Raw genomic sequence first — 26,664 nt, forward strand, 5'->3', positions numbered from 1 at the left:
TATCAGCACGAGGCGGGGGCGGAGCTCGGAGAGAGCGGCGCGCGGCGCAAATTGGCGGGAGGAGGGACCCGCGCTCGAGGGCAGTTGGCGCGCGAGGGGGCGGTGCGCGGAGGGAGCGGTGCGCGGAGGGAGCAGTGCGCGAGGCGACTTGGCACGAGGAGGGGGCGGTGCTCGGAGGGGGCGGCACGCGAGGGCAATTGGCACGAGGAGGGGCGGTGCGCGGAGGGAGCGGAGTGCGCAAGGAATCAGCACGAGGAGGGGGCGGAGCTCAGAGAGTCGCTCGGCGCCGACTCACACGCTCCGCGGATCCGCTTCGCGGCATTCGGTCCTCAGACGCCGGAGAGTTCGCAGCTATGGCAGACTCCGCGGTGAGCACTGCGATGGCCGAGGAGGAGACCAAACCCGACTGGAAGACCCTGCAGATCTTGCGAGACATGGCTAATCGCCTGCGCATCCATTCTATCAGGGCTACCTGCGCTTCGAGCTCCGGGTAAGGTTCCCCCGTCAGAGGCATCGTGGTGGCCGGCGCCTGAGGTGTAAGGGAGTCGTTGGGAGGTGGGCGGGCAGGCGGGCTCAGTCGTAGGGGCCCCGTTTGGGGCCGCGGGGGGAAGCATGGACGGGCCCGCGTGGCCGGCGGGTCTGCGCTGGGGGGGGGGGGGGGGGGGAAGGGAGCGGCTCCCGTGGTCTCTCCCATTGAGTAGCAGGCAGCCCAGAATCTTCCGGGCCCGGCGGGGAGGCGTCCTGGGGACGGCCTCGGGCCAGAGTGGGAAGGGGGCGTGCGGCCGTGGCGTTGTGTGGGTGGCTGCCCTAGACGCTGGCGTCCCGGACTCGAAAGCGAGCCGCGGAGAAGGCGGCGGGTGAGTGGGAACGGCCGCCGAAGGCGGCTTTCCGGTCCCCTGGCGTGTGCCAGGACGGTCGGGTTCGTGCGGTCGCGGTGTGGTAGCTTTTTCGTGAGGCGCGCGGGCGGTGGGACGGTTCGCATTCCCTGGGGGGCCGTGCTCGTGCTTGAAATTCACCAGTGAGGCCCTCGGGGCCATGTTTTCCTGTGCAGAGAGGTTTTTGATTCCTGGGTCAGGCTTCTCCTTAGTCACGGGTGTATTTCAAATCTCTACTTGGTCCTTAGTGTTCTTGAATTTTCCGCTTCTAGAAGTTTCTCGGCTGTTAGCCGATGTGTACAGTTCTTCGTAGTACCGTGTGTTCCCTTTTACGTCTGTATGGTTGGTAGTACTGTTTTTGTCCTCATTTTAGAAATGAAACTGGTGTTTTCAAATCAGTAAATTTTAAAGTTAAAATGTCTTCGTTTTTGTTAATTTTGGTCACGTTATTAAACAACTAGCTTTTGTTTTCATTGATTTGTTCTACCGGCTTTCTTGGTCTCCATTTCTGTTCTAATTTATTTTTGCTCTAATCTTTATTACTCTTGTAGATTTAGGTTTAATTTTGCTAGTTCTTATGTTGTAAAGTAAGGGTTTTGATTTTTTGATCTTTAGTTCTTCACGAAAGCATTCGTAGTTGTAAATTTCTTAGTATGGCTTTTGTGTCCCGTAAAGTTTGGTGTGCTGTTTTCATATTCCAGGTATTTTTTTAAGTAAAAAAAATTGGGGAGAAAGCTCGCCGGCGGGCGGGCCGCTCGTGGGGGGGGGGGGGGGGGGGGGGGGACGCACGCAGGCCCTCATAGGGGGAGGGGTGGGGAGAGAGGGAGAGCGTGCATCTTAAGCAGGCCCCATGCTTAGTGTAGAGCCAGGCTCAGCCAGACCTCAGGACTTCAAGATCCTGACCTGATCACGGAAATCAAGAGTTGGGCTCTTAACGCACTGTGCCACGCATGCGCCCCTCCGAGTATTTTCTAATTTCCCCTTTTTTGACATATTGGCTGGTTAAGAGTGTGGTATTTAATTTCCACAAATGTGTGGATTTTCCAGTTTTCCTTCTGTTAGTAATTTCTAACTTCAGTGGTGAAATAAAATACATTCCATGATCATCCCTATTTTCAAATAAAATCTTTTCAATACTGAACTATGGTATTAAGGTTGCATAGATGAATTTAAGAACTAACTGCGTATTTTGGGTTTTTTTTTTTTTAACTTTCATTTTGCTCCCTTAGCCTACAGAATTAATAATGGTTTGCATTTCTTCAAGGTATCTAGCAATTTTTGTTTTTTTAATTTTTTAATATGTAACAATTGTAAAATTCCTGTCCTCCACTTATGGAATACTTGCGAGGCAAGGGGTTAAGTCTCTGCTTTGTAATTGTGAAGTTTGAAAGAAGAGATGATTAATACATGTGAGTTGGGCCTAAAATCTTTTCTGCAAGTTGAGGCAGGGGTTCTAGAGAGTTGGTTTTGTTCCCCTGTCCTGTCTCCTCTTCCCTTCTGGATTAATGGACTGGCTGGACTCCCAGGCCAGCTGCTCTCTAAGAACAGCAGTTACTTTGGATTTCAGTAAGGACCTCCAGTTATTCCACTGTGAGAAACTTGGGTCTCACCGTTCACTTCCTAAAAGAAAATCATTTTGGGTAGTATGTGATCTTTGCAGTGTTTCGTGGTTTTTTTTTTTTTTTTAATTTCCAGTTTTGAGATAATTGACAGCTAGTTTTCTGTAAGTGTAAGGTATACAGCATGGTGATTTATGTATATCATGAAAGGATTGCCATGATAAGTTAACGTCTGTGTTATATACGTAGAAATCTTTTTTCGTTGTGATGACAACTGTTAGGGTATACTCTCTCAAATATACTATATAGCAGTGTTAGCTGTGGTCATTATGCTGTACCTTACATCTCTGGTAGTTACCTCGTGATTGGACACTTGTACCTTTTGACCACCTTCATCTAATTCCTCCCTCCCGCATCCCCTGCCTCCGGTAGCCATAAATCTGATTCTTTTCCTAGGACTTTGGAGGTGTTTTTGTTTTTAGATGACACATGTGAGTGAGGTCAGCCGGTATTTCTTTCTCTGTTGACTTATTTCATTTAGCATAATGCCCTCAAAGTCTGTCCATTTTGTCACAAATGGCAAATAGCCATTTGATCTACATATCCCATCTTTGTTAATGGACATTTGGGTTGTTCCTGTCTTGGCTGTTGTGAATAATGCTATGGACAGATGGATGCAGATTTTCTTGACATAGTGTTTTCACTTCATTTAGATATATTCCCAGAAGTAGAATTGCTGGATCATATGGTAGTTTAATTTTTAATTTTTTGAGGATCCTCCATACTGTAAATTAGTTGCACTAACTTACAATCCCACCAACAGTGCACATGAGGATTCCCTTTTGCCCACACCTTGGCCAGCATTGGTTACCTCTTGGCTTTTTGGTAGCCATTCTAACAAGTGTGAGGTGATACCTCCTTGTCGTTTTAACTTGCTTTTCTCTGATTAGTGATTTTGGGCATCATTTCACATGCTTGTTGCTCATGCATATATTTGTGTGTGGGGGGGTGTTCAGGTTCTTTGCCTATATTTTTACCTAAATTTTTTTAGGTTATTGGGTTGTATGAGTTTTTCTATGTTTTGGATATTAACCCCTCATCAGATAAAACGATTGGCAATATTTTTTCCTGTTCTGTAGGTTGTTTCACCTTGTTGATGGTTCCTTTGCTGTACAGAAGCTTTTTAGTTTGATGTAGTCCCCCTTGTTTATCTTTTATTGCTTTGACTTTAGCTGTTGTATCTAAAAAACAAGGATACACGTCGAGGTTTCTTCCTAGGTTTTTTTCTAGGAGTCTTAATGGTTTCTGGTCTTACATTTAAGTCTTAATTTTATTTTAACTTAATTTCTGTGAGTGAACACTAGCATTATAGTTTCATTTTTTCACATGTGATATCCAATTCCCAGCGCCATTTATTGAAGAGACTGTTCTTTCTGCGTTGAATATTCTTGGCTTTCTCGTCAAATTCTAGTTTCTCATACATGCATGGGTTAATTTGTGCTTCATGGTGTTTTTGATCAATGATCTCAAAGATAAATTCAGGTAAGTAAAAGACTACTCAGGTGCTGATAGTCACCAGATGAACTTGCCCCAAGTATACAGGTGCTCCATTGATAGAGGGGGAGCTGGTCTTGAAGATATTGCTCTCCACAGGGAGAGAGGTTATGAAGTTACTGGGCCTTATAGCATCCTTAAAAGCCATGAACTTGGGAGGCAGTGGCCCTGCATCCCTTTTCCTTGGCTGGATTCTTCCATGCCTGGGAGAAAGGACTGCTGCTTCTAGTCTGAGAAGCCTGTGTAATAAAAGGCCTCCTTGTGCACCGGGTCCCTGGTGAATCACCTGTGAGAAATGACCTGTACCATGTCTGTCTTTAAGCCATCCCACGTCCTCCAGTAGTGCTGCTGAGGTCATGGCCGTGCTGTTCTTTCACATCATGAGGTATAAACAGGAGGACCCGGAGAACCCAGATAATGACCGTTTCATCCTCTCAAAGGTAAGTCCCCACAGGAGCCCGGAGCCTGCCCAGTTGCTTCTTAAAAGTCATTTTCAAAGCCACCACGTGGCAACAAGACCGGAAATGGGCTGTTTATTTTTTTGGTTCTTCTTTGCCTAATGTCTTGAGTCTCTTCAGTCTGCTGTGACAAAATAACTACAGACTGGGTAGCTTATAAAGCATAAAAGCTTATTTCTAGTAGTTTTGGAAATGGAAGTCCAAGATCAAGGCACCAGCATGGTCACTGCTGGTGGGGGGTCCTCTTCCTGGTTGCAGATTTTTCATTGTACTCTCACATAGAAGGGGAAGTAGTCTCCTTAGGCCCTGTTTTATAAGGGCACTAATCCCATTTGTGAGGGTTCTGCCCTTGCAACCTAATCACCACCCAAAGACCCCCCCCCCCAACCTCCTGATACCACTTTCGGCCTTAGATTTTCAACATCAGCGTTTTGAGAGGCACAAATACTGAGACGATAGCACCTTGTAAAGATTTAAGAGATGTTCTAGCAAGGATTGCAGTAGTGGAAAGGATGCTTGTGGCAACTGGCCAGCCTTCCTTTCCTTTGTTGGTGCTCTGCCTTACGCCACCTAGCACTAAAGCCCCCCCCCCCCAGGTCCCCAGCAGGGTCATGCTCCCATCTTCTGCCACCTGGGTAGAGGTGGGCAACATTAGTGGATCTATGTTGAGCTCAAGGAAAATTGAGTTGAATTTGGAGGGATATTCCACCCGACAGTTAGCTTTATTTTCTATCTCTCAGTAAATTTGACCTGACACAATGGGAGGATTTTCTCGTTATACTAGGTGTAGCACCAGGTATCTCATGACATTGAGGGGCAGGAAAGGGGAGTAATATTAAAAGCAGGGTTGATATAAAAGAACATTCAGTTCTTTTGATGTTGTCTGAAAGTTTGTGGTGTTCTGAGAGAAACATTTAAAACTCAGCCGGCGTGTACAAATAGAAACCTCAGATCTGGGTAGTGGGTGTTAGTTTAGAGAATAAAGTCAGAATATGGGCATGGCTGAAGTACCTGGGGTCATATTTCTGACCCATGTCTTGGTGTCTGAAATGTGATTTCAAATGAGGTTTGGCGAAAGATAAAATTTCTGAGCATGTAGTGTAGAAAAAGCAAGATGAAGCAAAAGTGGTCCCTTAGCAACAAACCTAGGTGAAGGATATATGGGATTTCGTTGTACTATCTTTACAAGTTTTCTATAAGCTTGACTTTTGCAATAAAAAGTAAATGGGGGCACCTGGGTGGCTCAGTGGGTTGAGCATCCGACTTTGGCTCAGGTCATGATCTCACGGTCTGTGGGCTCTGTGCTGGCAGCTCAGAGCCTGGAGCCTGCTTCAGATTCTGTGTCTCCCTCTCTCTCTGCCCCTCCCCTCTCATGCTCTGTCTCTGTCAAAAATATTTTTAAAAATTTTAAGTAATAAATGCAGATGTACAAACAGCATGCACACACAGATCTCTGGTTTAAAACCTGTAAGATGGGGTGCCTGGGTGGCTCAGTTCAGAATTCGACTCTTGATTTCGGCTCAGGTCATGATCTCAAGGTTAGCGAGTTCAAGTCCCACATCTGAACTCTCTGCCCCTCCCCTGTGTGTGTGCTTAGTCTTTCAAAACTTAAAAAAAAATTAAACTGTAAGATGGCTGGATTGTCCTGTAACTGTTGCTGTCTTAGTGGGATAAAGAGGCTTTCTGGCATACGGTAGCAGGTTGGGCACTGTTCAGCTGCCAGAATTTATGGATTCATCAGATTTAAGAAGCAGGTGAGTTTGGAAGGAAAGAGAAAACACCTAGGAGTGTAGTTCGTCTTGGCATTGGCTGAGAATGGAATAAATGGACTTGCTATGGCAGAAGAGCCACAGTCTTCACGATTGGTACTCCTGGGATGTGAATGTCCGGCACCAACAACTGCATCAGGAGGCTCACTGTTAAGGCCTGGCAGTATCGGTATTGCTGACTATGAGGTGCTGTGAAGGCTTTTGGGGAGGTTTTTGTGATCCCTGTATATCCACTTCTATCTCGCCTCAGGGCCTTGTTTTTTATCAGCTGTTTCTCCAACCAAGCAGGCCAGAGAAGTAACCAAAAGTTCTTTTTGTAAACTGGTTCTTCAAGCGTATTTTGGGCCAGAACAAAGGTAAGAAGTGCCACCTGAAAGAGCAGTCTTTTCCCAGTGTGCATAGATAGCACCTCGTATGCGTTCTATTGTAGCTCTTGCTCCTCCCCCCAGTCGTGAGTGTATCCCCCCTTGCCACAGTGTAAGGGTTCTTGGGGAAGGTAAGGGAATCCATGTGGGGTGCCTCCACCATGCTGAGTGTTGTGCTGGTGCTTGCCAATCTTCTCAATCCTACAGTCTCCTGATGCCTGAGGGGGACTCTTTAGCAGAACTAGAGACATCAGGAGAGACTTCAGCGGGATGGTTCTGCAGGGCTAGGAGTACAAAACAGAGGGAGTCTCTGGGGGCACAAAAGTGTGAAGAAAGCTAAGGACAGTTAAGAGCCCTGGGCGGAGCACGACGAGAGAAGGATCAGAGACTAACAAGTACCGTTGGCCCATCCTTGGTACAAAACACCTCATTATTTGCTTGAATGGAGGGGACATTTGAGTGGAGGACGAGTCAGACAGGAAACCTGGGTAACCAGCATGTTGGATGGGCTTGAGCATCCCGGATCCAAGGGAAGTGAGGGTGGGAGGGTTTACTAGTTGAAACAGTCCAGGAAAGCCTCGAAGCTGACATTTGAGCAGAGACTTGGGGTGGGGGGGCGCGTAGTGAGAGGGAACTGTGTGCCTGTTTAGACTCCTGCACTTGGGGGATAGGGAGCTGTGAGTGCTAAGGCCCTGAGGCAGGTGTATGCCCAGGGCATTCAAGGGATGCAAGAAAGCCAGGGCATCCAAAGCGATGGCAGGAGAGAGTAGGACATTATGGGGGCTGGAGAGTGGTGTAAGAACTTGGGCTCTAATTGGCACAAAATAGACCTTGGACAGCTCTCTGCAGGGTGAGGAGTGGACCTAGGTTTTGACAGCCTCCCCCTGGTGGCTCTGTTGAGAATAGGTATGGGGGGAAGTAAGGAGGTTAACTGCAGTGAGAATTGAGATGTCTGTGGTCAGTTTAAGATGGTGGCAGGGGAAGCAGTGAATAAGTTCAGTGTGTCTTTGGAAGCTTGGGACCTTTGACACCACCTTGTGGCACTCAGAGGCCATTATCTTTATGGATAGTAGTAGCCTGTGCATAGACACAGGAGGAGGGGAGAGGAAGCAGTGGTGTAAAGTGATTCATCTCTGGCGTGAGCACTTACAGATGACTGCTTCTGAAATCTCATTTGACCTGAGTTTTACAAACCAGGGAAATTGTAATCTTCAATTGGGGGGGGCGCAGGGCACAAGTGAACGAGGGGCAGAGAATCCCATGCAGGGTCCACACTGTCAGCACAGAGCCTGAAGTAGGGCTTGAGCTCACCTGATGCAGGACTTGAACTCCTGAACCATGAGATCATGACCTGAACCAAACTCGGATGCTTAACCAACTCAGCCACCCAGGAGCCTCCATTTTCTTAAAATGTTTATTTTTGAAGGGGAGAGAGTGCAAGTGGGGGAGGGGCAGAGAAAGAATCCCAAGCAGACTCCACAAACTGTCAGCACAGAGCCCACCTCGGGGCTCAGTCTCACAAACCGTGAGATCGTGACCCAAGCGAAGATCGAGAGACGCTTAACCAACTGAGCCATCCAGGCACTCCGGTGTTTCAGAACCCGCATTCTCCAAAGAGATTGAACATCTGGTTTGTGCAGGACTACACGAAAGGCTTTGTGAAAATGGCAAGGCTCATGCTTACATTTTCTGCTTTGCTCTTAGGCTCTGTTTAGGCTGCTGTGTGAAGAAATTTCCTTTCTCTATAATTCCACAGGTCCAGCTGACCTTGGATTACCTATGGCTCCCCCTGTGTTTGATGTTGATCTGAGACTCGGGGTGCTATGTGGGTGTGGTAAAGAGAAATCCACCCCAAAGGGTGGGAGGGGCCGTGCCAGAGAGCAGCCTGTGCTCCATGCTGGAAGTTGGACTGATAACTTTGTGTCCTGTAGGTATGTCTAAGTTCATTTGGTCCCTTCTCTTACAGAGGCTGTCATTTGTTGATGTGGCAACCGGATGGCTTGGGCAAGGACTGGGGGCTGCTTGTGGGATGGCATATACTGGCAAGTACTTTGACAAAGCCAGGTAAGGCTCTTATCCACTGTTTACCTGTCCCCACCACACCCCTCAGGCACTTTGGCTTTACTTATGGTTTACTAGTTTCGGAAGACCGTGATTGTTTAGAAAGGTCAGGTTCCCAAGTGTTCCAGCAGTAGAGAAATTGTGTTTCTGTAAACTGTTCTGGCTTCTCTGGTTGGATTCTAAGTGCTGCCTGTAGTGTATAGACTGGTTTATTTCTGTTGCTCTCTAAGAGTGACATGTTTGTGTTTTCCATTTCTCCTGAGCCTCATTATAGAGCTAGTAGCTGGTACATTTGCGACTCGTTGGGCCCCGTTGTATGTTAATAATCAAAGAGTTCCTTTTTTAGAGTGGTTCCACCAGTGTCTTTCCTACAGGGGTGTATGCCCAATTGCCGCTGATGTGTGAGCAAGATGGGGTGGTGCTGGGGGTCCCCAGGGTTGGCCGTGTTGGTGTGCATGTTCTCCCGAGATGCACCGGACGTGCATGAGTCCAGATCCAGTCACATCTTGGTTCCATCCCAGGTGGCCCCTTTGGAGGCACTTGGTTGTGCTTCCTCCACTGCTCAGGCAGCTACCCTGTTCCATCTCCCAGGAGTCTGTTAACGTTTTCATCTCGTTTATTGCCTGTATTAGTTCCTATCCTGTAATCAATTTTTAAACTTTTTTTTTTTTAATGTTTATTCAGAGACCAAGCGTGAGCGGGGGAGGGGCAGAAAGAGAAGGAGACACAGAATCTGAAACAGGCTCCAGACTCTGAGCTGCCAGCATTAGAGCCTAATGCAGGCTTGAACCCGTGAACCATGAGATCATGACCTTAGCTAAAGTCAGCCGCTTAACGACTGAGCCACCCAGGCACCCCATTAATCATTTTTTTAAAAACTTTGCAGCGTTTTGGTGGGGTCTAGGTTGTGTCTTATTGGTCTTAACGTTTTTGTGTTTTTGTTGTGGAGAAGTTCACGGTTTACAACAGAACGTATGCTCCTGAGGTACAGTGTTTTGTTGTGATTGTTGTAAATAAATTTGTTAGATTAGAAATAGTGGTTGTGCTTAAAACGGAGCTTACCAAGAAACTGTATATATGAATGTTGTTTGGGTGTTTAAGGGGCTACTTTCTCCACATCCCCTGTTGTTTGTGGGTCCCAGAGACGTGGCAGAAGAATGCTAGAATAAGAAAACTAGCCCAAAAATCCATCTTAGCTCGTAGAGTTTGGACAGAACTGAAAAGAAGTTTTAGGAACGTAATGATGTGTGAAGCAACTATTTCATTCTATTCCTTTGTTTTTCTCCATGAAATACATTTGCTTGAGTGCTCCAGAAGAGCCCTAAGCAGGGTCTTAACCTTTCTTGGCTTGCCCTAGCTACCGGGTGTTCTGCCTCTTGGGAGATGGTGAGTCCTCAGAAGGCTCCGTCTGGGAAGCATTGGCTTTTGCTTCCCACTACAATCTGGATAACCTTGTGGCCATCTTCGACGTGAACCGCCTGGGCCACAGTGGTGCCTTGCCCGTTGAGCACTGCGTGGATGTCTATCAGAAGCGCTGCGAAGCCTTTGGGTAACTGTGTCCTGTTTTATGTCACCCTTTTGCCCCATTCCCACTTCACCTTGTAACCTAGCCTCCTCCTGGGTTGACAGGTGGAATACTTACGTGGTGGACGGACGCGATGTGGAGGTACTGTGCCAGGTGTTCTTGCAGGCAAGTCAAGTAAAGAACAAGCCCACTGCTGTAGTTGCCAAAACCTTCAAGGGCCGGGGCACTCCAAGTAAGCAAATGTTTCTTTTCTGCTCGGGGTTATTGAAAACACCTGTCTGCACAGCAGTGTGGCAGGAGGAGACTCAGTCTGGCCAGGCAGACATCTGGCTTAATGCTCAGTGATCCCACCTGTAATGTGCTGGAGGCCCTTGCTCTCCTTGGTCCTTACACATAGTGGGTCTGGTTAGGGTTGGAGGGGAAGCCCAGACCCCCAGCAAGTGAGCAGTGATTTTTCCGTGTGCAGGAGGGAGTAGCTAGGAGGATAGTCCATCAGAGGACTGGCGGAGAGCGATTTGCATAGAAGTGCAGAGTGAGAGAGAATGCTATTATATGCGTGAACAGATAGGCAAATAAGGGCATGTACACTTGTCTGTGCCCACACTCTCTGGGAGGACACCTACAGACCTGGTGATAGTGGCACTCCTGGAAAAGGTACCTGTGGAACTGAGGGTCAGGGAAGGAAGACGGGGTTTTGAAAGTCTGGCAGATTTCAAAGCTGTACCTGAAGTCATTCAAGTATAAATAGTTGCAAAGGGTGTGATTCCTGCTTTAATATCTGTGCTTTAGAATAAAACTTTCATGACTCTTCCTTAAAATACAGTCTTACTGTGGTGTCCCCAGTTCAGTAAATGACCACTTGACCAGTTTGTTCCTGGGAGAATTCTGGGTATTATCCTTGCCTTCACCTCTCCCTTATGTGCCCCCTACATGCAAACACAGTCTGTCATCGATTTGGATTGATTCGGGTTGATCTCAGATCTGCTTCTTGCTCTCCGTTTCCCATGCTCAGACCCAAGTCCTCTCTCCCTAATTATAGTCTCCCCAAGCCACTCTCCACACGGCTGCCATGGTGGTCTTTGTACATTTAAGAGCTCATCAGTCCCCTCCCCACTCCAAATTCCTCTGTGGTTTCCTGTCTTGATTCTGACAAAACTCAAACTCTTTATACGCACAGGATCCTCCATGGTCCACCCTGCCTGTCTCTCCAGCTTCCTATCCCACACTCCCCCCTCCATTCACCAGCATATGGGCTAGTGCCTCCCCCCAAGAGCCTCTGGGCCTTTTCAGGCTGTCCTCTGGGGCTGCAGTACCAACTCGGGCTCCCTGTGCCAGGTTTTTATTCTTGTGAGTCCTCCGCTAATATCTTTTCCATAAGGATGTCTTTGAGATGATCTAACAGACGCTCCATTATGTACTTCTGGAACAAATGTCTTTTATTTGGTTGCAGGTATTGAAGATGCAGAAAATTGGCATGGAAAGCCAATGCCAAAAGAGCGAGCTGATGCAATTATCAAACTAATTGAGAGCCAGATACAGACCAACGAGAATCTTGACCCAAAACCCCCTATTGAAGACTCCCCTCAAATCAACATCCTAGATATAGAAATGATCTCTCTACCTGCTTACACAGTTGATGAGAAGGTAGGCAAACTGTTCTTTTTTTTTTTTTTTTTAAATACCCAGGACTCTTCATTTACTCTGATCTCCATGGATGAACCAGTTATTAGATTGCATGACATTTAACTAAAGGTTATATGCAATAAAAATAGGCTTATCTTCTCTTTTACTATTTCTGATTTTTATTTCAAACTTCAGTCTGAATTTTCTTACTAGTCAATTGATACTTCTAAGCTTCTAGTGCTGTGTAACTTTTGCTTGCAAAATTGTGGTGTGGCAGTCTACTCTGTGTGAAACTGCCACAATTCTGTGTCTACTTTAAGGGTTGGGGCCTGGCTGGCCAAGGTTTTGAACTTACCCCTGGATTACAGAAAGAAGTAGGTCAATTCATCAAAGACCAATTCTTCAAAAGAAACAAATTAGGTATGAAACCCTGCTATAATAGCAGACCCCAAATAGGCAGAGTCTTCGGGACCAAAGAAAAACAAGGTGATGAACCCAGAAGGAAAGAATTGTTTAGCCTTCATTTATTTATTTCGAGATCTTTAGAGTGTTGCTTATGTTTTCTTAGCCTGGTAATAGGGGTTAAAGTGAATTGATTACACCAGAAATTAGGGGGGGGGGGAACAGAAGAAAGGTGTTAATCAGGAAAATGCACATATTAATGAAGGGCACCACTTTAACTGTTCATACTCTTAGAACTAATAGTACAACTCCTAGGAATTTATCCGGCAGAACTATCTATGCAAGTGTGCAGTTATGTCTAGAAGAATGAATGTTGGGGCACCTGGGTGGCTCAGTTGGTTGAACATCTGACTCTTGATTTCAACTCAGGTCATGATCCCAGGTCACGGGGTCAAGCCCCACATCAGGCTCAGTGCTGAAAATAGAGCCTGCTTGGAATTCTCTCTCCCTCTGCCTGTCTCCCCCCACCTTAAAATAGGTAGTAAACTGATTTCAGCATTGAATGCTTATGGAATTGGAAGAACCCAGCAAGAGGCTAAGAGTTCACCCCAATTACTAAATTTTTCAAGTTGTAAAGCAGCATAAAATTGTTTTTGTGTAGAAAACCTTAAAAGGTGTGGGGCATCATATATTATTAGAAACCATTGAAAAGTGCATTTGGAGAAATGACACCAAATTGAAGATGGAAGGTGGGATTTTGAGAACTTTTTTTTTCTTTATTTTTCGAGAGAGAGCAGAGGAGGGGCAGAGGGAGCAAGAATCCCAAGCAGGGCACGAAACAAATTATGACCTGAGCCAAAATCAAGAGTCCAACACTTAACTAAGCCAGCCAGGTGCCCTTGAACTTCCATTTTTTTTAAAAGAGGTTATGTTTTTTATGAACAGGAAAAAATTAAGTCCGGTTCATAAAAAAATGAGTTTAAAAACCAAGTCAGGGGCACCTGGCTGGCTCAGTCAGAAGAGCATTAGCTCTTGATCCTCAGGGTCCTAATAAGTTCAAGCCCCACATTGGGTGTAGAGAGGACTTAAAAATAAATGGACTTTAAAAAATGGCGTGCCTGGGTGGCCCTGTCAGTTAAGCATCTGACTCTTGGTTTTGGCTCAGGTAATGATCTCCTAGGTTTGTGGGTTCAAGCCCCGTGTTGAGCTCCACACTGACCTTGCGGAGCCTGCTTGGGATTCTTTGTCTCCCTCTCTCTCTGTCCCTCTCCCGCTTGTGCTGTCTCTCTCAGAATAAGTTATCAAAGAAAACTTTAAACCAATAAACAGGACTGATAAGACACTTCTATTAGATTCTTGATCTAGAGGTCTTAAACCTAGAGCCCTCTTCATACTTCGCAGTGAAGTATCTCATTAATCTGCCAGAGTGTCAGCCCCACTCTGGAAGTGTTCGCCAATGAGGTTAAATAACAGTAAAAGATTCCCTCCTGACTAGGAGGAAGGCAAGCCTCTCCTCATTTGTAGGTGATAAAGTTGTATGTCTGGAAAACCCAAGAGAATCAGCTGGAAACAGTTATAAATAAGAGTCCAGTAAAAGAGCTTGTATCAAAACTAATATATGGGGGTGCCTGGGTGGCTTAGTTGGTGAAGTGTCCGACTTCAGCTCAGGTCATGATCTCGCGGTTCGTGAGTTTGAGCCCTGTGTCAGGCTGTCTGCTGTCACTGCACAGCCTGCTTCGGATCCTCTGTCCCCCTTCTCTCTGCCCCTCCTTGTGCATGCGCTCTCTCAAAAATACTCAAAAAAAAAAAAAAAAAAGATTCACTCCTTTTTTATATTAACAAAACAGATGACTTTTGTAATGGCAAGAAAAACTAAAAAACTTAAATATATAGGAGCTATATTAAGATACTTTTAGGGGCGCCTGGATGGCGCAGTCGGTTAAGCGTCCGACTTCAGCCAGGTCACGATCTCGCGGTCCGTGAGTTCGAGCCCCGCATCAGGCTCTGGGCTGATGGCTCGGAGCCTGGAGCCTGTTTCCGATTCTGTGTCTCCCTCTCTCTCTGCCCCTCCCCCGTTCATGCTCTGTCTCTCTCTGTCCCAAAAATAAAAAACGATGAAAAAAAAATTTAAAAAAAAAAAAAAAAAGATACTTTTAGGGGCACCTGGGTGGCTCAGTTGGTTAAGTCTCTGACTTCATCTCAGGTCATGATCTCATTTACGGGTTTGAGCCCCATGTTGGGCTCTGTGCTGACAGCTCAGAGCCTGGAGCCCGCTTCAGATTCTGGGTCTCCCTCTCTCTCTGCCCCTCCCCCCTCACACACTGTCTCTCTCCTTCAAAAATAAACATCAAAATTTTTTTTAAAAAGGTACTTTTAAAACTGTAGCCCCCAAAAAGAAACCCACATGCTTTGTATATATGAGATGCTCAACAAATATCTGTACATAGACCATTTCTGAAAAGATGCTACACAGACTCGTCCTTTCTGTCTGCCTCTGGGCAAGGGACTGGGTGGATGGCGGACAGGTGAGCAGGGAGAGGATGGCCTCTTCACCTGAGGCTTTCATAACTTGAATTTTGTACTATCTACATGAATTGTTTATTTTTAAAAATATGTGTTTAGAGAAATGAACACAGACTCATTGAAGAGACCAACCTTTTTCTTTAATGACTTTATTGAGATATGACTCTATATATAATCCATCCATTTGAAGTACAGTTCAGTGGTTTAAAAGCATGTTAACAGAATTGTCCAGTTACCACCACACTCAGTCTTAAAGCATTTCCATCACCCTCAAAGGAAAAAAAAAAAAAAACCCATGCCCATTAGCAGTCACCCTCTATTTCCCCCAGCCCCTAGTAACCACTCGTCTACTTTCTGTGAAATTGCCTATTCCGGACATTTCATATTAAATAGTTATGTGTGAACCTTTTGTCTGGCTTCTTAGCATGATGTTTTTGAGGTCCATCCCTGTTGTGGCAGTACAGTATTGCGTTTTATGAATATACTATACATTTTGTTTACGCATTCAATTCTTGATGGACACTTAGGTTTTTTCTACTTTTATGGCTGTTGTAACTGCTGCTTTGAACATTTGTGTGCAAGGTTTTGTTGAGATCTAGTTTCCTCTTGGGTATATACCTAGGAATAGAACTGCTGGGTCACGTGATAATTCTGTTTGACATTTTGAGAAAATGCCAAACCTTAATTTCTAGTAGAAAAACTCAATATTGTGAAAATGTCAACTATCCCCTGAATCCATAAACTCAGTTCAATCTCAGTATCCTAATGGAATTTCTTGTTGGTATCATGATTCTAAAGTTCTATGTTTTAAGGGGTGCCTGGGTGGCTCAGTTGGTTTAAGCATCCAACTCTTGATTTTGGCTCGAGTCATGATCTCACAGTTTGTGGGTTCTGGCTCCACACTGACAGCAAGGAGCCTGCTCAATGGGATTCTCTTGCTCCCTCTCTCTCCCCCTCCCCCACTTTTGTTTTCCCCCCCCCCCCCCCCGCAAAATAAACTTTTAAAAAATGTTCTCCATTTTAATTTTTGCACTGTGCATTATCAGTTTTATAGTTACAAAGTCACAGGCGTTTGCATTTTGGGAAATTTAAGTATTTTGATAAACTTCTGTGAGGGGTGCCTGGGTGGCTCAGGTAAGCATCCAGCTGTTTCAGCTCTGGTCATAATCTCACAGTTCATGAGTTCAAGTCCACAGCAGGGCCTGTGCTGACAGTGTGGAGCCTGCTTGGGATTCTCTTGTCTCCCTTTCTCTCTGCCTCTCTCTCAAAAATAAACATTTAAAAAACTTTGTTTTGGTGAACTATATGAATGGGGGCAGAAGAATAAGTTTTTTTGAGAATTGCTACCCAGTGAACCAAGGATGGGCTTAAGATTGGCTAGCCATCCATTTTTGTGACACAAAAGGAAATTCTTGATGAATTACAAATTTGCTTTCTTCGTTAAGACAAAAGACCATTTGTAATCCACAAAATTTCACCTTCTAAATCTGTTCTAGAAAACTCTACCGTTTGATTTTTTTCCAGGTAGCTACTCGGAAAGCATGTGGTTTGGCGCTGGCTAAACTGGGCCACGCAAATGATAGAGTCATTGTGCTGGATGGTGACACCAAGAGCGCCACCTTCGCAGACATATTCAAGAAGGAGCACCCTGAGCGCTTCATTGAATGTTTTATTGCTGAGCAAAACATGGTGCGTGTACTGTGGGTGTTCCTCCTGGGTCTTCTCATTGACAGTGGCCTGCTGGACACAGGAGGCCAGCCCCGAATTACAGTTTTTCTTTCCATTTATAAAAGCAAAGGTACTGGAGGAAAAAATGGCTCTGAGGAAGCAAGTCGAGAGTAGCTAGGCAGTTTGTGGGGTAGCTTCCAGGACTGCTAGGATTCATTTGGAACAAGTAGTATTTATCAATTTTTTTTGATTGCCAGGTTTTAAAAATAAGATTTTCTGTAGAATCCAAATTTCTGGATTCTCTTAAAGAGTAGGAAGATCTGTCAGCACCGAGACAGCATTACCTCCTGCCACCAGTTGGCTGGAACTAAGCAGGGGCCCCCTTTAGATGGGTGTCCACAGCCGGCCATGTCCCTGCCTCTGGCCACCCTGCACTTTCATTTATGGTGCTTCTCTGGCCCTGTTAGTATTAGAATTTAAGCTACCCTGTTAGGTAAAGTAGATCGTTACATCTGTAAGCATAAATACGTTTTTCTCTAGGTCTCATTAAGTTATTTCCATTTTGAATGGAAAAAATACAATCCATCATTCTCCAAATTGAGTCTCTTATCAGAAAGCTTGCTCCCCATCTCATTGATTCCTTTAGTTAGCAGCCTTCAGCATATACTCTGTACTGATGGGTTCCCACAGTGGGAAGAAAATTAGTAAAACTGCAGCTAATAAGTAGTATCCAATGCCATGTCAAACCTGGTGGCTATGGTAGGAATGTAACCGGGGCCAATCAGGGATGGTCTCTCAGTTGACGTGACATTTAAGCTGATATTTAAGTGATGAGTCGTGCACAGATCTGGAAGACAGCATTAACAGCAGAGAGGGCACAGCTATCTCTGCAGCAGGCCAACATTTGAACCATCTAGGGAGAAAAAGTGGCAGCATGGTGAGTACAGGAGGAAATTGGCAAGGTCACCAGGGGACAGATCATATGGTGCTTTTACTGGCCACTTTCAGTGTCTTGGGTTCTTTTGCAGTTTACTGGGAAACCACATGATATGTTTTACAAGGCCCTGCAATGTTAAGAATAGCTTGCTGGGGGGCGGGGTGACAGAAGATGGGGACTTGGGCCAGGTTGGAAGTAAGTGGACTCATCTGGAATCTCTTTGGGAAGGAGAGCCAACAGGATGCCATAAGGGTGGGTGTCAGGGCAAGAACCAAGGCTGGCACTCGGTAGAGAGTGGTGTCACTTCCCAAGATGGACATGACTGGGGGAGAAGTGGATTTGGGGGCATGGGAGCTCTGTTTGGGCCCTGGGGGGTCAGAGTACTGGTTGGTAAGGGGTCAGGTAGTTGGGAGGATAAATCAGTTGTCTTCAAGTGTATTCTATGAATGTGTTTTTCTAAACTATGTATTCTTCTGCCTAGTTTTAAGATAAAATTTAAATTCTTGTTACAAATTTAAGTAGTTAACAAAAGATAGTTTCCCATATATTGAATTTGAGGCACTTTAATACTCAAATTATCCAATTAAAGATCACACAAGGACTCCTTAGTTGTCAGAAGCATTTCTATCTCAATTCTTATTGCTGTTCTATTGCCGTAACTTTTTTTTATACATGAAAGCCTTTTATTGATAACCTGGAAGAGGCTGGGCAGAGAGTAGGAAGTGGGAAAGTGAGGATGGTATGAGAAGTTTTTTGTGAGGGAGAGCCCAGGTGAAGGGTGGTATCTGGAGGGGGAGGGGGAGGTGGAGAGGTAGAGATAGAAGATACGAGCATATATTCGAGTGGTGAGAGAGTAACACGAGAAAGGGGCTGGATCCATGAGGGGAGGGGATAACTGCACTGCTGGAGATGCCCTTGAGAACTCAGGAGAAGGGTGAGATTCAGCATGGCAGGTGGGCCAGTGGGCCGTAGGTAGGTGCAGGTACCCTGTCTCCTAGCCAGCAGGTGGGTGGTTGGGGGCCGATGGGAGAGCCTCTGTTGTTCTCTTCTCATTTCCCAGGAGATGCAAAGTGAGGGCACCATGTGAGGGAATAAGGAGAAGGGTGCAGAAGGGGACCTGCCAGGACTGTGGGGAGGGAGGCTTTGAGTGTCCCGAGCTTTCCTGTCTTCTCTTCCCTATCTTCCTGACTCGAAGGAGCCAAGTCAGTGCCCCAATTCCTGTTATTTTCTGGAAGTTTGGGGGACATCAGGGGTTTGCCAGATTTCGGGTTTGCCCAGCTACGTGCCTGGGGAAGGATGAGAGGTGGTGGGGGGAATGTGGAGTAGAGATTATCCTGGGACACACTGTGTACAGGGGAAGGGAAAAGGAGGGGCAGGGTTCAAGCATTTGTTTTCCCTTTCACTATTGTGGTTTTGTTTTCCCAAGGCTTCCACATTTTAATATTTTTTAAATAGGCCAACTATTCTAAGGGTGTCTAATTCACATTTTTATTGCAGGTGAGCGTGGCACTGGGATGTGCCACCCGTGGTCGGACTGTTGCTTTTGTCAGCACCTTCGCTGCCTTTTTGACCCGAGCATTTGATCAAATCCGGATGGGAGCCATTTCTCAAACCAACATCAACCTTGTTGGGTCCCACTGTGGAATATCTGTTGGTATGAGTTCTCAGTATCAGCATGTTTTGTTTTGCTTTTAGAATTTAAGGGTTTTTTTAATGCTTATTTTTGAGAGAGTGTGTGTGTGGGGGGGGGGGGGGACAGCAGAGAGAGGGAGGCACAGAATACAAAGCAGGCTCCAGGGATCTGGAAGGTCAGTTAGGATCCTAACCCACAGTGATGTCTCATGGGAGACATGTAGCAGTTAATTATGGCATTATATTGGCCCAAGAATTGGACAGTTTTGTAGGGCTCAGCTACAAGTGTGGGCCCTCCCCCCCCCCATGGAAATAAGCTTTTGTTTATCCAGCAGAGGGCAGGTTCCCAGTTGGCCCTTGATCATGCGTTTTTGGGCCATGGCTTTGCTTTCTCAGGTGAAGATGGTGCCTCCCAGATGGCCCTGGAGGATCTGGCCATGTTCCGAGCTGTTCCCAACTGCACTATTTTCTATCCAAGTGATGCCATCTCAACAGAACATGCTGTTTTCCTGGCAGCCAATAGCACGGTATTTTTTTTATTATTTTTGAGAGTGTGAATGGGGGAGGGGTGGGGAGGCACAGAATTTGAAGCAGGCTCCAGGCTGTCAGCAGAGAGCCCAACAAGGGGCTCAAACCCACGAACTGTGAGATCATGACCTGAGCCGAAGTCGGACATTTTGACTGAGCCACCCAGGTGCTGCACTAAGGTATTTTTTTTTTTTTTAAGGGGACACTTTAAGACAAAATGCTTCTGGGCTCCGCTGCTAGTTTGATACTGATGATTGGGTTTTTCCCATTATTTTCTCAGTGTAAAGATCATATTTGTTATAGAAAATTTGGCTGTACGATTCCTTTAAGAGACAGAACAATTACCCCAAAAAAGTGAGCATGTAGAACATAAACATGATCACATTGTAAAAGACAGTACAAAAGGACACGAAACAGCTGACGGCCCATATGGGGCAGGGCTCAACACGGCCAGGAGAGTGCTCTGGGTGCTCCAAGGAAAGGGGGGCTGTCAGCAATGTCCTGGGAATGGGCTCCAGGAGGGATCAGTGATGTTGGCCTTAGACACATCCCATGCTGTCACCACCTCATGATATCCAGGAAGCTGGAGAGTGACCAGTGGGTGGCCAGTGTCTCCACTGTAGACAGATCTCTGAGTCCCCAGCCCAGGTCCGCCCTCTGAAACCTCTTAGAAGGGCAGGAGTATGAATTGTGCCCCACTTGCCCTTTTGCAAGTCTCCCACAAGGGCTGTAGATGGACTCAACCTAATTCCTGTCTAGAACCCAGCTGCAGGGCAGGCTAGAGGACAGTCTGAACCTTTTCAGCTGCTCCACCTAATGGTCAACAGACTCCCCTCACCACCAGCCCTGTGCCCACCCATGGCCCTGCATAGGCAGCCCTGGGCATGGTTGGGATAGAACCAGTGTTCCTAAACTAATAGCTTATAATGTATAGTTTTTTAAAGAATGAAATATTACGAACTATTATGGCAAAAATTAGTTGTTTAACGTCGTGTTCTGGGATTTTTATTAAACATGAGTCCATGCTGTGGCCTGCATTTGTGTTCTGCAGAGAAAGAACAAGTCCGTGGGTATGTGAGAAAGCTTTCCTATGTCACTGAATGTGATAGCATAGAAGGCTTGTCACTGAGGGCATCTGCCAGGGTCCTACGTAGGTTTTTGCCTGGCTTGGTAGTGATCTGATCAGGTGCCACCTGACGTGTTTGCCAGTAGTTGTATAGATGTTTATCCTCTGCTCCAAAATGTGTGCTTTGTTCTTAGTGAAAAGAACTGTTTAGTCGTCCTCCCCCCCCCCCCCTTTTAAAACAAGTTTATTAGTTGGAAATTTAGTTTGATTTTTTTTTTTTAACTGTAGCTCTGGTTTTAATTTACGCCCTAGGGGATGTGCTATATTCGGACCAGCCGACCAGAAACTGCAGTTATTTACACCCAACAAGAAAGCTTTGAGATCGGACGGGCCAAGGTAAGATCTTAAGTCCTGTAGTGCCTTCTAGTATCATTTCATGTGGAGAGATCTGGTCTAAAGCTAGCACTAGGTATCCCTACAGTCAAGGCTTGATCCTTTCTTTGCTCTAGTTTAAAAAAAATTCTATTGTGACCTTTACCTGCTTTTCCTCAGGAAGGAGCATTCTATCAGTATCAGCCTAAGCAAACTTTTTCCCTTTCCAAACGGAGTCTCTTCTTTGTTGAACTCTTAAAGTGGTAACAACTTAAAGGTCCTTGAGTTGTTGGGGTGTAAATTACCACAGCCTGGAGCTAAACGAAATAGTACAACCGATTTCAAATGAATAATGAATCTGTTAGGTTTGGGTTTTGCAGATCCAAGCCAGGAATAAAAGGGAACATGAATGTCTTGCCACTGGCCATTGTGTGGCACTGAAGTTGGTGGGATGTGGCCTTGCCCATGGGCCTGATAAAGGCTAGCATCATTGGGCACTTGCTATCTTCTGTGTTCTCGCAAAAGCCCTAGAAGCACAGATTGGTAGCAGCCCTGTGTTGTAGGTGAGGGGCTTACTACGGGTTCACAGCAGCAAGACCAGGATTCAGACCAAGACATTGACCTGGTCTCTGTTGGGGGCCGTGTATGTGCAAAGAACAGAACCAACAGCGTCTGGGGAGAAAATAAGTGACTCTGCTCCGCCACCTGGAGAGCAGAGCTCGCAGATGTTCTGACACATTTCCTTCCTGCCTTTCTTACGGCGTATATGTTTTATGTAGTTGAGATCATATTGCAGAAGAAAGTTTGTACGTTTTATCTTTTAAGCTTTTTTGGAATGTCATTCATACTTAAATGTGTGAAAGAGCACTAGCCAGTGTTGAAGGAACAACAGGTGACATCTGACTTGATTGCTAAGAACTAAGCTGCTGGAGAATTCATAGTTTGTAGTGCTCAGAAGGACTGTGTCTGAGTACTACTGAATGGCTTTAGTGCTGCAGAAAAAGCGGGCATAACCAGATGATCGTGACCTGCTGCTGGGTAGCTTGCCAGCACTGAATGAGAAAGCCGCAGTATTCATCTTCAGTGTTAACCACAGGTTCTGTTGTTCCCCTTACTCTCCCGCGGAAACTCAAGGCTTGAATGTCTCTGAGGGTGGAGGTGGGGGTCTCGGTGAGTGACCTGTAATTTGGCAGAGCTTTCTCATAGCTTGTCGTCTTTTTCCCCTAATATTTGCCCTGTCCTGACACAATGAAGTACATTTCCTGATGGTAAAGGATGTGAGTTAAAATGTGTGTGATAATGTGCGTGGCATGGATAATTCAAGGGCTAGGTTTTGCAAAGGGGGTGTGCGTTATGTATTTATATGGATGTATATGAAAAAGTTAGGATATTCTCAAAGAATGGGGTGGTTTAGAAGCCCTGAATGTTTGTACTGTCAGCAGTGCTTAAGCTACAAGGAAACCTATACAAAAGGATGAAGTGCAGAATAGTTCCAGATGCCTTTGGTTGAGTGACTTTGGAGGAAATAGAAGTCTATGGAAAAAAAGGCCAGGCCCCTGTCCTTGCTTACAGAATAGCTAGTGGGTGAGCATGTAGGCTTCGATGTCAGATGGGCTTGGCTGTTTGCCTCAGCCCTATCCTGAGCAAGTTCCTCCCATTCTGAGGTTTGCTTTTTCCAGCCACAGAATGAGCCCTCTAATGCATGGGCTTTATAGGGCATTTGGACATGCAAGGTGCTTTGCACAGTACATGTCGCAAATGCCCCCAAATTATCCCCATTGACGTGTTCATCGTCAGAGTCCAGTCTGTGCACACGCCCCAACGAGATGTTGCGGGTGGTCCAGAAATAGTGCTGTTACAGACCCTCTGTGAGTGTGAGTCTGTGGTCTGCAACATGTGTCCCATACAACTTGTTTCTGGCCCTCTGCCTTTCAGATCCGATTTGAAGTCCACCTTCTTTGCTAAAGGGGTATTTTGTTATTCTGTAAGAACTTAGTGATTTGGCACCATGTATATCATGAAGCGTGATAGGTGAATTTGTAAAGTGAATATGAAGTAGGATTTATCAAAAAGAGTGTCGTTTGTCAGTGTGTTGATGCAGCTTTTTTTTATAGTGAATTATTAAGCAGTAAAATTGGTAGGATCAGGGAAGAGCAATGTAGCAGAGTGTTATGTTTGAGATGTGCTCCGTGCATAGTAACCACGGCTTTTTTGTTCAATGGGCATAATACCAGGTCGTCCGCCACAGTGTCAATGACAAAGTCACGGTTATTGGAGCTGGAGTGACACTGCATGAAGCCTTAGCAGCTGCCGAAGATCTTTCCAAGCAAGGTCAGTTGGTGGTTGGTGAACATTGAAGTTTAAGCTGGGCAGAGGTAGGACTTGGGCTGCCTCATGTGCCCCAGTTGGTCTTTTTATTCTAAGTCCATTTCACACATAAACCTGGCTATTGCTGTTTTCCAGATATTTCCATCCGTGTCATTGACCTTTTTACCATTAAACCGCTGGATACTGTCACCATCATGTCCAGTGCAAAAGCCACAGGTGGCCGTATTATCACAGTGGAGGATCACTACCCAGAAGGTATGTGCAAGCCTTTGAGGGTCATGTTGAAAGTCTGCTTTGGTTAGAAGTGTTTTTGTTCACCATGATGGGAAGCGTGACCTGCTTCAGGGTGTCAGCCAGCCAGCCACTCATACAACAGTCTTTATTACTGCTCTTTGCAAGTATATCATCTTACGGGTCTCTTGCCCACCTACACCAGCTCCTCGCGGAGGGCGGGAGGGGCATGCCCATACTCATTTGTGTGACCCCGGCACAGTGCCTGGTCCCCGGGTGGCTTAGTGGCAGCACAAAGGAGTGTCTATAACTTTCTTGCGGGCAGGAAGGGATCATAATGAAAAGCTTCACAGTTGCTCTTGAGTTTTGAATGATTAATAAATTGTTCCCCTCTCAAAATGGGAAATAGTGCCTTGCAAGCAGAGAACGTGGCAACTGCAAAAAAAAAAAAAAAAAAAGTGTACATGGCAGGGAGAGGGAGGGAACTGGGAATGTCAGGTGGGGCACATGAGGGAGTGGAGAGTTGCATGTGTTCATGTATCAGGGGCCCCAAGAGCACCCCCCGCATGATCACTGAGCACTTAATGGCTTTAGTGATCCTCTGGAAGCACTCTGCTCTCACAGCTGAGGTTATTACGAGGAGAGAACACACACCAGGACCCGCAAGGACAGAAGACACAGGTCAGGGTGAAGGACCCCACGTCTTGGGCTCCCTCCCTCCCTTCCGTGGGGGGACCACTGAGTGCTCTCCCTTCTCCAGCAGTGACAGATGCGTCCCTGGAGACCAGCGAACCCACTCAAGACTCCGCAGCATGGGTCTTATTGGGCACTGGCCACACGGGCCCCCTCTGCCGGCCACACAGCAAAGCAGTTGTTCCTGGGTACTCACACCAGCCCATTGCCCAGGTGTCACCTGAGGACTAGCCTTGCAAGCAGCCTTGCTGAAGCTGGTGGCCTGCTGGTCATTCTTTTCTGTATGGTTTATTTGTTGGCATAATCGTTTTGGGTTTCCTGACAGCCTTAAGTATCTCAGCTTGCAGACCCCCGCATCTATGGAGCCCCAATTGAGCTCCTGTTGTAGTGGGGCTGGGAGGAATTTGGAGACCCACAGTTTCGAATGAGACTTCTTTTGGCTAGCCAGAGGGTGGCTGTTGACGTGAATCAATGGCTGCTGAAGAATATTTTTCCCTAGGAGCCAGCAAATTCAAAGGCTTCTATACCTTGAGGCTTTAAGGCTGACCGGCTGCTTCCAGAACAGAGCCTCCTGTCTCTTGTTTCCCCAGGTGGCATCGGGGAGGCCGTCGCTGCAGCTGTCTCTATGGAGCCTGACATCTTGGTCCATCAGCTGGCAGTGGCAGGAATCCCTCGGAGTGGGAAGCCCAGTGAGCTGCTAGATATGTTCGGAATCAGTGCAAAACACATCATAGTGGCTGTGAAATGTATGTTGATGAACTAAAATAGCTGTTAACTTCTGACATACTACCGTTTAAATCTATACTGTTGTGCTTTGTTTTTATAAGCAAAGCAAGTTAACTACCTTAGGCTATAACTACATATGCAAGTGTAACACTGATCTTTTAGTCATTATATAGTGTGTTATAAGGTTAAAAATAACAGAGGAGCTGACAAAACAACCACCTAATATGAAGTTTTCTGAGAGGACGACATGTAACTGAATTGGGCATCAGCTAGTGTAAATTTCCCAAATGTGTGTAGAAGTGAAGAAAGGCAAATTGAACCGTGCACTGCATTCCCTCAGGCTTGGGACACTGTAGCACCCTGCCACACCCCGCTGTCCGAGTTCGAGAGTTTGTGCGCTGCCATCCTACCTGCAGCTTCCCGGGTCCAGTGTGACTGTAGTTGCCCTGCAGTGTCCTCCCGGTGCTTCATTTCATCTCCCCTCCACGGCCCGGCGCAGAGGCCGCAGAGCAGTGGCAAAAGCTCTTAGGATGTCCTGTGCTGCTTGCAGAGGGGACCCAACCAGTTCTAGTCCCCACACTGCACTCCCTTGCACTCCCTTGTGAGGTCTCAGAAATGTCTCATTTGTCCAGTGCCCAGACCAAATCTGATAGCTCGATTGCATTCCTCTACTAATACGTGTTACTGTTAATACTAGTTACTGTTAATAAAGCATTTTAAAAAGCAGCTGCTCGATTCCATTTGTGCGATTCGGTTTCTGTTTGCTAGAAACTCCTTCCTTAATTAGAATTTTATCTCAACCAGGGGAGCGAGCCACGCTCTCCCACAACAGAAACCTCGGAAAGGAGGGTATGGAAAGGGTACTGGATGGGAGGTGTGCCGCTCGAGGATGGTGTAGGGCCGGAGTGGACTCGTTACTTCAGCTGTGAGCACAGGACTCCTGTGGCTGGTACGCAGGAAGAAAACAGCCAGGGAACTTAGAGGTCAGTCCAAACTTGAAAACTAAAATTGACTGGAAGTGTCTGATACGGTTCTAATTTTCATTGTCCTCATGAAGTGCTCGTCAGGGGGTCTCTGTTCTAGAATGTATGGTAGAGAGCCCAAAGAACTGGTCTGGCACTTGGAGTCCCGCTTCTGCTCCTGCCCTTTTAAATCACCATGAACTGGTTTCCTGGCCTGTACCATTCACATGGCCGTTGCTGTACTTGTTTCCAAAGATTTCAAAAACCTGTATTTTTCTATAAAACAGTTGACAGTGGATACAAGATACAAAAATATATAAACACACAAATACTAAAAATGTCACTGGATCTTTGGTAAAACACAAGGATCACTGTAGAAAGTTCAGAAAAGCAGAGGAAATTCTGACCTCTCACGCTCCATACGATTCACCCTTTTAAACTGCACAATTTAGTGGGTTTTCGTATACTCACGGAGTTTTGCGACTGTCACCCTGGTCCGGTTTAGGATCTCTGCATCACTCCAAAGAGAATCCCTGAACCCCTTAGCAGTCATTCCATTCCCCTTCCAGTGCCTGGAGGTCACTCCTGTATTTCCGCTTTCTGCGCATTTGCCTCTTCTGGACACTTCCTAGGACTGCAGTCATACAGCATGCAGCCTTCTGAGGTCTGGCTTCTTAGTTTAGTGTAACGCATTTGGGGTTCGCCCACATCGTAGCGTGTGCTGAGACTCCATTCCTTTTTGTGACCACATCCGTCCCATGTGTAGACCACATTTTATCGGTCCATCAGTTGATGGACATGTGGGTT

At 46.2% G+C, this 26,664-nt stretch overlaps 1 protein-coding gene across 1 annotated transcript; it reads left to right on the plus strand.

Moving 5' to 3' along the window:
• Window positions 1-243: 243 nt before the first annotated feature.
• TKTL1 (transketolase like 1) lies at window positions 244-25,621 on the plus strand. The gene is made up of 13 exons (XM_049644490.1): window positions 244-490; window positions 4,311-4,428; window positions 8,547-8,644; window positions 9,999-10,190; window positions 10,271-10,398; window positions 11,617-11,810; window positions 16,239-16,403; window positions 18,817-18,973; window positions 19,348-19,478; window positions 20,858-20,941; window positions 23,152-23,248; window positions 23,381-23,500; window positions 24,760-25,621. The coding sequence occupies exons 1-13, from the start codon at window positions 354-356 to the stop codon at window positions 24,930-24,932; spliced, it is 1,794 nt and encodes a 597-aa protein (XP_049500447.1). The 5' UTR covers window positions 244-353; the 3' UTR covers window positions 24,933-25,621.
• Window positions 25,622-26,664: the final 1,043 nt, after the last annotated feature.

Source organism: Panthera uncia, chromosome X (assembly GCF_023721935.1).
Source record: "Panthera uncia isolate 11264 chromosome X, Puncia_PCG_1.0, whole genome shotgun sequence".
Classification (NCBI taxonomy): domain Eukaryota; kingdom Metazoa; phylum Chordata; class Mammalia; order Carnivora; family Felidae; genus Panthera; species Panthera uncia.

What these genes read in the sequence shown, in the direction of transcription:
- TKTL1 (XM_049644490.1), top strand. Translation starts at nt 354, where the DNA reads ATGGCAGACTCCGCGGTGAGCACTGCGATGGCCGAGGAGGAGACCAAA. An exon ending in CGAAGATCTTTCCAAGCAAG is followed by an intron (nt 23,249 to 23,380) that starts GTCAGTTGGTGG and finishes GCTGTTTTCCAG; the next exon opens with ATATTTCCATCCGTGTCATT. An exon ending in GGAGGATCACTACCCAGAAG is followed by an intron (nt 23,501 to 24,759) that starts GTATGTGCAAGC and finishes TTGTTTCCCCAG; the next exon opens with GTGGCATCGGGGAGGCCGTC.